Raw genomic sequence first — 14301 nt, 5'->3', positions numbered from 1 at the left:
GGTCCAAGTTTTATTTATTTTTTTTTTTATCTGTGACACGCTATCAAACAGTGCCCTCTTGTGGTAGAGTCAGAGACAGCATTGTCCGTTTTTTTAAGAGTACCGTCAAGGTATCTGAATAACGCACATTTGCTGAAATTGTTGCTGAGCAAATGGCATCACTAAAAATAGAGACAACACCCTCCCTCTCTCTCTCTTTCTTTCTCTCTCTATCTCTTAGAATACATTAACAGATAACGTTTTGACTAATGCATGAAATAAACCAATAAACCAAAAACACATTTACTAGAATAAATGCATCATGTGGTATTAGTGTGAACATTTCTCAATCTCTAGGCAAGTCTCCATGCTTTTGACACAAAGTGCATCAGATCTCCTACGCGGCAGCCAGGAAGTTGTGTAAGGGGTTTGTGGATGGATTCATCATAATATCAGGCTACCAGATTATCCTTTCTATTTTTCTTTCTAACCTGAGATGAAAGATAGCTATAAGGGTATCCCAAGGATAACGTGGGTTCAAACAACACTGTTTCTGTAACCCTACAGATACATGTTTCACTACAGTTTTATTATTATATTAAGTAGTGATTTAATGTCTGTAGGACATGGTTTAGGGGCAAAACAGTGTCTGCACCTATCGAATAGTAAATGTATGAAATGTGGACATACATATTCGCCTTTTGAACTTGAATATGCCCCTCCTCCTTCATCTCCCAAACCCTTACACACTCCTGTCTGTCCTGTTCTTTCTTTTGTCCTGTCTTATATGTTGTGTTTTGTCTTATATGTCACTTGTCACTATGCCTGCATAGGGAAAATTGCCCCTCGGGGATAAATAAAGTTTTTTTTAATTGAATTAAATTGAATTGAATACCTGTACGTGTAACTCATTGGAATGTAGGCTATAGACACATTTAATAGAGGTCAATGGACATTGATCCTGTCTGAGGATAACTCAACACTGACAATGATAAGCCTTTAGTAACTATCTAGCCAAAATTAAATTGTAACAAAACGCATAGTAAACTACAAATAAAAGCCAATTATTTGTTTCGCATTCTTAAAGGAACTGCGTTTAAGCAAGAGGAGTACAATGGACACACTATTTGTCTGGAGGAATAAGTTCCTTGGTTTGTTCCTAAGCTTGTTTATCAAAATTCAATTGTAAAAGCGGCAACAGGATACATACTACAGTTACTGTATCTATCTGTCTACAACAGCTTTGAAATAAATGCATGATTGCACATTGAGTATGATGTGGCTGTTAAAGAGGTAGAGACCCTTTCAACAATAAAAACAAAAACAATGGTTGAACGTTCTATTTGGTTCCAAATCTACATCCTCTGCATTAAGATAACATATGGAATGTTAAAAAGGAAGTCTTGTGGGGCCAACTATGATGCTGATAATGGAACTCTCTTGAAAGGGTCCATAGAAAAAGATTATCAAGTCACCAGTATTCACCATTTGGAGCTGCTTATCTGCCTGTAATCTTCTGACCCTTACATGAAACCTGGGAGTGGACACTGGTGCTCAATGGGAGCAGGGGAAAAATAGCAGGCTTTCAAAGGTTCACATTCACATCAGCAGGGCAACAATAGTCAAGAGCAAAATGAAACTTGAGTGGCAACTTACTGGAGTTACAGTTTATCCTGATACAGTCTAGATGGGGGAGAATAAATGACAGATGAAATTGCATCCTTCAAGGTTACAGCTGCAGACATCCAAGAACAATCAATCCACCCTTCCGGGGACGTCCACATGCAGAATGGCGGCCATTTTATTCAGGGTTTTACTTAAGGGCATTAGTACTCAGAGAGACCTATGTGGTCCTCACTACACAAACTGTGTATAACTTATATTTATTTACAATTCTTTACAATTATAGCCTATAAGGTATATCACATATATGATTCAAAGCTGGATTTCATTTTTACATGCAGCAAATGTGACTAAGCTAGACTGCATCTGGTAATTCTACTTCTTTTACTTCTGCTTGGTAGTTTTCCCCCCCAATATGGAGAATATGGAGTATATTCATGGCAACTAAATTTTCACTGATGCTATATGCTTATTGGCATATCTATGTAATACAGTATATTTTTTAACTAAAATGGCCGCTTATATTTTTCCAACTACATGGATCCTCCAACCCAGAGTTCATTGTTATCCAGGCTATGTGTTAATTTATTGGGTTTTCAAGAAGCGTTTCAAAGACTCAAGCCCCCGCGCCTTTCACCAGCTTGTTGGCTAAACAGGCTATTAAACCATATGTCTGATATTTAGCAAGAAGGTGGTGCTGGCCTCTCATCCAGGAGTTCAAGGTCCTTGAAAACAGAATATTTTCATGTACCTATGATTTAGAAGAGCAAACATTCCTGCTCAGGTATTTTATTTTGCACATTTTATTGAGAGTGATATTGTTAGTTAAATCCATATATAGACTGGATTTGATATAAGGACGTCTAGCACGTCACAATTTGGATGCTGTTTGTTCTGTGCTGTGATTAGCACGGTCATCTGGGTTGGTTTCCAGGTGGCTGGGTGGGTCATGTGTCGTCAACCGCAACAGAAAAGTGGGAGCAAACAGCCTCGATCCAACAGGCACTAGCACCGTGCAGTGGCTACTAGACTTCCCTACGGCAACAATAGGGGGCGTCTGACGTACCAAAAGAAATTTCTTATAAAATTGGTACAACATAGAGACAACATCTAAGAAGCCGTTTTTTTTTTCAGTTGTTTTCTTAAAAGATAAACACAAAAGTATGGACAAAGAACTAAGAACTTGGACCTAAAATCATCAAAGCATTTGGGATTGAGATTTATATGTTGCCATGTGACAGGCACTGGTCATATACTGCTGTGGGGATAAAGCTGAGATAAGTTTAGTGTCCGTGAAAAATCATAACTATTGATAACTCTGTGTCTTTCTCAATGTAACTATTCACAACAGGGCAACAAGAAGGCCAATTGTGCTTAACACAAACAAGTGTGAGCTTACTTACACTCACACAAGCAAAATATATAATATTTACATAAACGTGAATTTCTACTGCCTGGGTGGTTTCATATCATATCTACGATTAAAGAACTAGAATTGGGAAACAATTGTGTGTCTGTATCTATGACTCTAAAACACACAGGCAGATGTGTGTGTCTCTCTCTCTATGTGTGTGTGTGTGTTCAGTGTGTGACAAAGACGGGGTAGGGGAGGGAAGGTGGTGTGCTACCAACTGCAGGTGAAGCTGAGAGCTTTGACATCGGGCTGTTTACTGACCGGGCCGCAGGCTAAAGGCCTTTGAAGGGGTGAATACCATCTTTTGACAAAGCATGGGGGGGGGATGTGTTTGGGAACTCATAACAACAGAAAAAAGCCCAAAGAAGAGAAGACAACAGCTCACACCTCAAACCAAACGGAGAGAGACAGAAAACGGATGGCGTCGGACAAAACTGGGAAAGCAGCAATGATGACATCATTAGCTATATGAACAAGTAATGAAAACAGGACGTTGGTCAGTTGTAAGTTGAAATTTAGAAAGTCACAGCACTTCAGAAAATGATCTCAGATTGCATGAGATGAGCTGCACTGTAAAGAAATGACTTAATATGTCTTTAAATCTACAGCTCCGATATTTAGCTGTGTTATGCTATCTCTTTTGAGTACTGTGACTGTCTCTGAACGGTTTGCTTTCAAAGACAGTGAGGATGATTATGTGGAGTCAGTACAAAGGATGACCCAGGAAAAAAAATAGATTTAGTCTTTAGTTAGATTTGTGAAAATAAAAATGGATTATACTATATATATATACCAGAAATGATAGAACAGTTTGTTGACTTAAAGTTTGTTAACTTAACAAGACTTAAGATATGTTTCCAGGTATGGATTACAGAGAACCCATGCACAAAAGGCATTACGACCCTCTCAAAAAAATCAAATAGGTAAGTTGAGTAAGATTTAGCAAATCAGACAAATGATAAATTGTGTTATATGAGGAAGTACATCAAATTAGTATTTTGAAAAAAAGGATGAGAGAGGTGGAAAGAATTAGAAAGACAGAGGGAAGCACAGCGTTCTGGAGTAAGAGATATAGATAGAGTGAGAGAGAGAGAGAGAGAGAGGAGGGGGCGTTGTGTCATACGATACCTAAGTTGACCGTGAGCTTGACGCGGCTGCCGTCGAGCTCGAGGCGGAGGGTGTCTGCGGAGTCGCGGGAGGTGGTGGCCATAAGCAGGCCATAGGCCCGCTGCGACATGAAGCGCAGGGACACGTCCTCCGCCTCGGTGTGCATCACCGACGGCATCACCACCTTCATGTGCATGCTGCCGTCGAAGCTCAAGATGGACGCCTCTGCACATGGGACAGACACAACCACAAGACAATACACACTTAGTCATGCACACCAACAGGAATTATTTTCATTAATAAAGCATTTAGGAGTTACATACGTAAGATACACCAACATCACTTAAAGGAAATTATTATTAACAAAGCCAGTAACACTTCATTTTAGGGAACATGTGTAAGCAATTAAAATAGAACTAGTATATGCTTGTATTAGCATCAGATAAGGTCTGTATTAAGCATCAATGATCATTTATTAGCAATGAGCAATTAGCAATCAATTTCTTATTTTCTTTGAATAGGTGATTTATTCTTAGTACATCCTTGATAACCTACTAGTTGGTCTCAAGGCAAGTTTACTGATTTAAGAATCAAATCAACGTTTCTAGACTTTACCAAGAATAAATGGCCTATTCATTAAGAATACAAAATTGTCAAATAAAGACCTAATACATGACATGATAAAACAGACCTTATTGGGCACTAATACATACCGGTACACATATTAGCTATGTATTAATGGCTAACACATGTTCCCTAAAATAAAATGCTACAATTAAGCCTTTACAAACATGAATAAGCAGGATGGAAGTCACTAAAAAAAAACAGGATGCAGGCTCTATGAACACACACTAACATAGAGGTAAAGGCTGTTATCAACATTAATAAGGCATTTATAAACAGAGGTTGGCCCACAGTGCAGGTCTGATGATGATGTTGATGATAGCCAGATCAGACAGGGTCGTAACACACTAAGACAGACACATGTAGACACATGTAGTTACGGAGGTAGTGGATGGTGGATCTTAAAGTATGAGAAGATGGCTGGATGGTTGTTTGATTTGTGCTAACTGTGGCATGGATGATAAAAGCACTTAAAGTAAGTAAGCTTTTGCCTTGGTTCCCACTGAGATAACCCTACTGCCACAGCACACAGTGGATCTCATTAACACACACCACCAGCATGCATTCACTGCTGCAAATAAAGCTCACACTAGGAGCAGCGCCAGAGTTCAATTAAAGGAGTCTTTCACCACACAAGACACAGTGATTGCAACAGGGTGAAAACAGGCATATTTCACAGCTCTCTCTCTCTCTCTCTCTCTCTCTCACACACACACACACACACACACACACACACACACACACACACACACACACAACACACACAAACATACACACACACACACACACACACACACACACACACACACACACACACACACACACACACACACACACACACACACACACACACACACACACACACACAGTGATTGGGGCTGAGATCATACACTTTATCTGCAGGCATGTGCCCCTCCAGGCACACACACACACACACACACACACACACACACACACACACACACACACACACACACACACACAGCCAGATGAGGCTGAGATAGCGTCTCTTTATCTGCAGGCATGTGCCCCCTCCAAGGACACAGACACCACACACACACACACACACACACACACACACACACACACACACACACACACACACACACACACACACACACAGTGATGAGGCTGATAGCACCTCTACATCTGCAGGCATGTGCCCCCTCCACAGGCAGCAGGTAGATATGAGAGAGAGGGATGAAGAGAGAAAGATAGAGAGAAAGAGAGAGAGAGAGAGGGAGAGAGAAAGTGGGAGTGTGTGAGTGCCAGAGAGAGAGAGAGAGAGAGAGAGAGGGAGAGAGAAAGTGGGAGTGTGTGTGCCAGAGAGAGAGAAAGAGAGAGAGAGAGGGAGATAGCTGTGAAATATGTTTGTGTGAGAAATAGAGTGACAAAGGAGAAGAAGAAAAAGAATAGACAGAAATAAAAGAGTGATAGAGGGATACATGACAGAAAAAAGAGACACACAGAGAGTGATAGACTTGGGGGAGGTGTAAAGTGTGAGAGATGGATCGAGAGAAAGGGAGGGAAAAAGATAAAGAGGGAGAGAAAGAGAGAAGGGAGGGAGGGGAAGAGAGAAGGGAGGGAGGGAAAGAGAGAAGGGAGGGAGGGGAAGAGAGAAGGGAGGGAAGGGAAGAGAGAGACACACAGAGGTAGGGATAGATATGGGGGAGGAAAAGAGAGAGAGAGAGAGAGAACTCACTCTATGGAGATGTATTACAGGAGCTAACCAGGCGTGAAATGTCTGCTCTCATACCTCTCAGTGGAGGGAGAGAGGGAGGGAGGGAGGGAGGGAGGGAGGGATGGAGAGAGGGAGGGAGAGAGGGAGGGATGGAGAGAGTGAGGTAGGGATGAAGAAAAAAACAGAAAGGAAATAAGCACTGGACACCAGCAGCCGAGCAGATCAACGCTGTGAGCTGTGAAACCGTGATGTCCACACAGATGAACGCTACAAAGCTACTACTTGTGTTCCTCATTTCCCTGTGGATATGCTTAAAGTAAGTAAGTATAAGTATATATACTCTTTTGATTCCCGTGAGGGAAATTTGGTCTCTGAATTTATCCCAATCCGTGAATTAGCAAAACACATTCAGCACACAGTGAACACACAGTGAGGTGAAGCACACACTAATCCCTGGTGCAGTGAGCTGCCTGCAACAACAGCGGGGGGGGGAGCAGTGAGGGGTTAGGTGCCTTGCTCAAGGGCACTTCAGCCGTGCCTACTGGTTGGGGTTCGAACCGGCAACCCTCCGGTTACAAGTCCGAAACGCTAACTAGTAGGCCACAACTGCCCCAACTGCTTGACTTTGTTTACAGGGTAAGGCCCTTTGGTCAACCCAAGCTTGTCTTTAAACTGTGCTCAATTCTATCTGGGAAATGTGAGGTTGTTGTGTTGGGGACCCATACAGATGAAAGCTATGAGCTGCGATACCCGTATGCCGCTTCAACAGATGGGGACAGGGGACGAGAGGCCGTTTGCACCAACTGAAGAGCTGCTGCTGGTGCTGGTGGTGGTGGTGGTGGTGTGTGTGTGTGTGTGTGTGTGTGTGTGTGTGTGTGTGTGTGTGTGGGGAGGGGGGTATTGAAATGATCTGACATCTCGAACCAGCAATTTCACCTCAAAGCACAGCAGCTTCAGCATCACAACATGGTCCTCTCGAGGGCCGTTTTCTACGCACACCAATACCCTGCCACAGTCTTAAAGCACGAGTTTAAAATGAGAGAAGATTAGTGGCTTATTCGCTCCAAAGCACTGAATTACCCCAGCGCTCTCCAAACAACGAGAATGCCAACACCGTCCCTTTTTCAAGAGCGCACTCTCATCCTACGCCAGTGGATCTCTCCGCCATCTCATCAGCAAATAAATAGAAGTGACGGAAAAAGAAAGAAAAGATGCCGCTCGGTTCTCGCTGCCACTTGGCCAAATGGCGGCTTGAGGCGTGAGGCGAGACAACGCTCGTTTTAGACCTCGCAGCTGCAAGGACTCCATTCCTGAAAACATCGCCTCTACACACACACACACACACACACACACACACACACACACTCACACACACACACACACACACACACCCTTCAGCGGCGGAGCAAAGAAAGTGCTGACAAACTCCACAATTATGCACGGATCAATATGTTATTATTTGCCATTAGTTGCTTTTCAGTCCCACTCCCCAGGGGCCTGCCAGGTCCTGCTTTCCATGTGGCATACCAAGCAGAAGCACAGCCAGCCAGCGCTGAGCACGGGGAGCTGCGCTCTCTCACAACACAGCCAGCGCTGAGCACGGGGAGCTGCGCTCTCTCACAACACAGACAGCCAGCGCTGAGCACGGGGAGCTGCGCTCTCTCACAACACAGCCAGCGCTGAGCACGGGGAGCTGCGCTCTCTCACAACACAGCCACTGAGCACAGGGAGCTGTGCTCTCTCACAACACAGCCAGCGCTGAGCACGGGGAGCTGCGCTCTCTCACAACACAGCCACTGAGCACAGGGAGCTGCGCTCTCTCACAACACAGCCACTGAGCACAGGGAGCTGCGCTCTCTCACAACACAGACAGCCACTGAGCAAAGGGAGCTGCGCTCTCTCACAACACAGCCAGCGCTGAGCACGGGGAGCTGCGCTCTCTCACAACACAGACAGCCACTGAGCAAAGGGAGCTGCGCTCTCTCACAACACAGCCACTGAGCACAGGGAGCTGCGCTCTCTCACAACACAGCCACTGAGCACAGGGAGATGGGACATGCTTTCAACGCTCGATGGTGTTTCAAGCCCCCACCTAACCTAACCTTAACCTTAACCCTAACCATAACCCTAGTGCCTTCCAGGCAGCGCTGCCTGGAAGACGATGTGGGGGGCTTAAAACACCAAACACCGCTCTCAACACGGCCACAGAGAGAGAGAGGGGGGCGAGGGAGGGACGAGAGGGTGGACGATAGACAGACCGTCAGGAGGACTTGAGAAGGAGATTATTTCTACTATTGTTTATTCTGTGCTCACATGTTTACACCAACAGGCATCTGCATCTCTGTTTTCTTTCTGTTTTGATACTACTGTGTTACTTTGGCAACACTGTACCCAAACAGTCATGCTAATAAAGCTCCTTTGAATTCAGGGTAAAACATAACAGCTATCTATATCTATGTATCTATTTGATTGTATAAATTGATCCATGGATAGATGGATAGACAGAGAGAGAGAGAGAAAGAGAGAAAGATAGAGAGAGGACAAGGGCATTGCCGGGTAAACAAGAGCCGTATAGACGGCGCTGCACTCTTGCAGCTGATGAACAGCACCTAAATGGCTTCATTTGAAACACACTGAGCGCCCTAATGACTCAAGACAAACAAATACACAGAGGGAAAGCAGACCTGTAGAACAGCATTCAAATGCACTACTGGCATCATGGTTTCCCTCAATTCACTGTTCTCTAACCTCCCTCTCAACACTAACTTGCACGCACACAAACAGAGAGAGAGAGCGAGAGATAGAGAGAGAGAGAAAGAGTGAGAGAGAAAGAGACAGAGAGAGAGGGAGAGAGAGACAGAGAGAGAGAGAGATACACACTCATGCACAGAATGTACAATACATACACATATAACACCACACCTTACCCAACCCCTCCACATTATGAAGAGTAATTGAGTTCCCCCAAGTTCATAGTGAGCACTAAGCTTGTCCAATCACGTAAGACACTTAAACACACTTAATGAAAGGCAAATTGAGAACACAGAGGCGTCTCCCAGGGGAAATGACTAATTGACTAAATAAAGATATTAATTTCACATTCACCTTGTCCTATTGACAACAAGATAGATGGAATGATAAAACAATTTTGTTTTCCATACAACTTGTTATCATGACTATAATGATTGATGAAGGCAACCAGATTGATGTTGATTGACTAGACTGGTATGGAATTTTTAGTCTGTGTAAGTCATTAATGGGAAGTGTATTCTGTACCAGAAAACCCCTCACATTAGCATGATGACATATAAGGTATGCAAAGACCTTGGTCACTAAAAGAATAATGTGTTGCTTAAACATTACTTGGGAGAGGAACTAGTATTGTGCTTGTGCGTTTATTGTTGTGTGTGTGTGTGTGTGTGTGTGTGTGGGTGCAATATGTTGTCCAACGGTGAGTCATTTTTCCCTGTTGCACTCACTGGATTTTATGGTTCCCCCACCTGCCAAATCCCACTTTAACCACTGTGTGTGTGTGTAACTAGGTTATTTTGCATATTCACACATTTATTGAAGTGTGTTTGTGACTCTGCAGACAAGCACTACAGAACACGTCTTGTCTCTCCCAAAGCACACACTCTGTCTCTCTGAAGTGCCCCACACACTGCTGTCCCGTGTTGTATTAAACTAGAGTCCTCCGAGACCAGTGCCCCACACACTCCTGTGTTGTATTAAATCAGAGTCTGTTGGGCTGACATCTCTGATGGCTCTGGCTGCCTCCTCTGTCTCATCTGTGTGTATGTGTGTGTGTGAATGTATCCTGTGTTGTATTAGACCAGAATGTGTTGGGCTGTCTCATCTGTGTGTGTATACTGTGTGTGTGTGTCTATGTATCCCGTGTTTTATTAGACCAGAGTATGTTGGGCTGCCTCATCTGTGTGTGTGCGTGTAACTACATAACCCGTGTTGTATTAGACCAGAGTGTGTCTGGCTGTCCCATCTGTAAGTTTGTGTGTGTGTGTGTGTGTGTGTGTGTGTGTGTGTGTGTGTGTGTGTGTGTGTGTAACTAGGCTACATTTCCCATGTTGCATTAGACCAGAGTGTGTCTGGCTGTCTCATCTGTAAGTGTGTGTGTGTGTGTGTGTAACTAGGCTACATATCCCATGTTGTATTAGACCAGAGTGTGTCTGGCTGTCTCATCTGTAAGTGTGTGTGTGTGTGTGTGTGTGTGTAACTAGGCTACATATCCCATGTTGTATTAGACCTCAGTGTGTCTGGCTGTCTCATCTGCCTCATCTTAGGGCAGGCGGGTGCAGCCTGGCTCTGGCTCTGGCTGTGGCACTAGCATAATGAAAGCTAACGCTAATGCATGAGGAACAAATCAATGCCCATTACACGAGTCCCGTCCACCGCCGCCTTCTGCTCCCTCCCCCCTCGTCCTCCTTGTCCACCACCGGCTGCTCGATGAAGAGCTAAAATCTCTCAGCGTGTCTGACAAGGACACCACTGCTGCTACTTCCAGAGCTGCTGCTTCTGCAACTGCTCCTACTCACGCTATTACTGTCGGGCCGGACACTCCTGAGACACACCACACCACTGTCCACTCACTCAATGACCTCTCTCTGCTCTGCTCTTCTAGCCTATCGAGCCCAGACTCACGACAGTGGGCACTAAGACCCTGAAACATGAAAGTGGACACTGAGACCCTGAAACATGAAAGTGGACACTAAGGGCCAGATGTAGTAACACCTCGGCCACAGGCGTATTTGTTTTCGCAACGTGCGTGTAAAAACATGACGAGGTATGTACAAACAGGCCGCACTGAGGAAAAAGCGCAGACTGCCTGTCCCGGGAGCTGAGAATGTCAATTTGCGCTTTTCCGTGTCATGCATATGCATTGATAGGAGGGTCAGGGGAAAGTGGGAGTTTTGTGTAAAAATATGGGAGGAGAAGTGTAAAATGCGCCTAATTAGGTATTCCCCTGTATGTACGAAAACTACCCATGAAAATGCACGTGTATTTTGCGGTGAAAACTTTCAAAGACAACAGAATCGCTATTCAGAGCACTAGTTTTGTGTCTTTGTGCTATATCAAAACCAACCTTAACTTTTGCTTTTGAATGTCTTACTTTCACGTTATCCACTTAAACTTTCCTACTTGCTAGATTTGACCAATCTTCCATAGCCTACACGCACAGGTAGTTTGAGTAGAACTGCTGCTTGTTGACATCTTACCATGTATTGTGTTATTTCATGATCGTTAAACGTTTAATGATGTCATCCGTTAACTTCATTCAACTGCACTTGTGATTGAATTGTGCCGTTCAGTTGTGAACGTTCGCAAATTGCGGTAGGGAGCAGAGAAAGGCGCTGATTACCCGATGAACTGCAGGTTTGATAAATACCACGTACACTGAATAATCACAGCGTGCGCTTTCTGCGGGTTGGCCATAGCACCGATAACGCTACGTTCGCAAATCCATCTGGCCCTGAGACCCTGAAACATGACAGTGATCACTAGGACACTGAAATGCAACAGTGGACACAAGGGCCGTGAAACATTATAGTATAGGCAAGTCTTTAAGTTCACTTTACCGAGAACGAGTTGGTAACACTTTATTTTAATGTGTCGCTGTTACAGTGTACTTACCTAATTAGGTACAGTGGTACAACCTGTGTAACAACATGTACTATCAGGTACTATCATTGTACTTGCATTATGTATTTGTGGGTACCTACATATAGTTGTTACATTGTAATACTGAGTGCTTTTACAAAACTTTGCCAATTTGCCTAAATTTTCATCAGAGGCAAAGAGCTGACCTGAGACCTGTTGGATGGGATAAATCGGGTCATGATAGATTTGATATACAAAGCATGCTTAGCTCCAGTCAAGGCCTCATTGTCTTCAGTGTACATGTAACAGCTGTGCTGCTACAACCTTGTTACTCTTTGATACAGTGGAATAAACTGGAACAGGTCTTGTCTTGGAACAGGTCTACTAATTCACATGTACTGTGTGGTGTAACAGCAGACACGTTTCAACACATCAATTACAGGATGCATAACATCATTGACAGGATGTATATATGTAGATGTAAGTACTTAACTGGTACACTTTATTTTAATGGGTTTATTCCACTGTATCAAAAGAGTAATAAATGTGTACCAACACAGTTGATACATGTACTACAGTATGTGTAGGGTAATGGCAGACATGTTCCAAGACACCAATGACACAACATACATGTAATATGTAATTGTAAGTACTTAACTGGTACACTTCATTTTAATGGGTTTATGCCACTGTATCAAAGAGCAATAAAGTGTGTACCAACACAGTTGATATATGTACTATGTAGTGAATTAGTAGACCTGTTCCAAGACATCGAAGACATAACATACATGTCATATGTACATGTAAAGTAATAAGTAACAAGGTTGTAGCAGCACAGCTGTTACATGTACTGAAGACAATGAGGCCTTGACTGGAGCTAAGAATGGTTTGTATATCAAATCTATCATGACCAGATTTACCCCCATCCAGCAGGTCTCAGGTCAGCTCTTTGCCTCTGATGAAAATTTAGGCAAATTGGCAAGTTTTGTAAAGCACTCAGTATTACAATGTAACAACTATATGTAGGTACCCACAAATACATAATGCAAATTACAATGATAGTACCTGATAGTACATGTTGTTACACAGGTTGTACCACTGTACCAAATTAGGTAGGTACACTGTAACAGCGACACATTAAAATAAAGTGTTACCAACGAGTTTTTGAGGGGTCCAGGGGTCTACAATCCATATTCTCTTCCTCTTCTCTCTCTCTCTCTCTCTCCCCTCTCTCTCCCTCCCTCACATACACACACATACACACAGAAACACACATGCATGCGCATGCACCCTGCCTGAAACAACCACACACCTGCGTGCACACCACACACACACACACACACACACACACACACACACACACACACACACACATACAGATATGGTATATTGGGCAGGTGAGAACTGGAATTTATGGAGAGGAAAATTTGGTAGCAGAGAGGTGCTTATTTGAATTTCTGATGAGAAGGAAATCTATGAGGATTATCAGAGTGAGAGGAGTGAGAGAAGTGAGGGGAGTGGGAAGGCGAGGCGAGAGCGAAGAGTGAGAGTGAGAATGGGTGATAGATGAGGTGAGGGAGTGAGAGGAGAAGAGGCTGAGAGAGAGAAGAGAGAGAGAGAGAGAGTGAGAGAGAGAGTGTGAGAGAGAGGGAGAGAAGGAGTGAGAGCAAGAGAAGAGACAGAAGAAACTAAATGATTTTTGAAAGTTGGAGAACCTTTGCATAATTATCACTGATTTTGTCTGGGGAGAAGAGAGAGCTACTAAGTTACAAAGCTATGAGTTCAGTGCCTTAAAAGATATTTTATTCAGGGGGCAGTCACAGGTTTGATCTATCAATTAAATTAATCAGCCGTCTCTACTTACAGTGTCTCAAAAAAGGCAGCAAGCAGCTTTGTCTTCTTTTTGCTTGTTCATTGTTAATCTACAGAGAGCAAGTGGAAACTCGAGGGGAATCCAAGAAAATCGGCAGAACATTTCTCATGTTTTTTTTTTTTTGTTATTTCTTATTCTCACTGAGGTATCAAAATATGGGGTGTCCACGTTATGTCATTCTGGACATGGTTGACCATGCATGACTATGTCAGAATAGAGTACACTGCAATGCTCTTTGGCCAGAGAGATGTATTGTGTTGTTGGAATCCAAACAATCTCAGGCCATTCTCAGGGTTCAGTCTAGAAGGCTGACTGAACTGTCAACAGACACTGCATTGTGAGACATTGCACTACTCTTACAATGTTCCTATCCAAAAAAATAATAAT

General features: G+C 43.5%; 1 protein-coding gene across 1 annotated transcript in view; it reads right to left on the bottom strand.

Annotated features, from left to right (window-relative positions):
• nrxn3a (neurexin 3a) overlaps positions 1–14301 on the bottom strand; it is a 321288-nt gene that overhangs the window by 190972 nt on the left and 116015 nt on the right. Inside the window, 2 exon segments of the mRNA XM_048228504.1 lie at positions 1636–1662; positions 4145–4348. Of these exon segments, the coding sequence (XP_048084461.1) occupies positions 1636–1662; positions 4145–4348 (231 nt within the window).

The sequence above is a fragment of the Alosa alosa genome, chromosome 19 (assembly GCF_017589495.1).
Source record: "Alosa alosa isolate M-15738 ecotype Scorff River chromosome 19, AALO_Geno_1.1, whole genome shotgun sequence".
In the NCBI taxonomy this organism is placed as follows: Eukaryota; Metazoa; Chordata; class Actinopteri; order Clupeiformes; family Clupeidae; genus Alosa; species Alosa alosa.
This window is presented reverse-complemented; position numbering and strand designations above follow the sequence as displayed.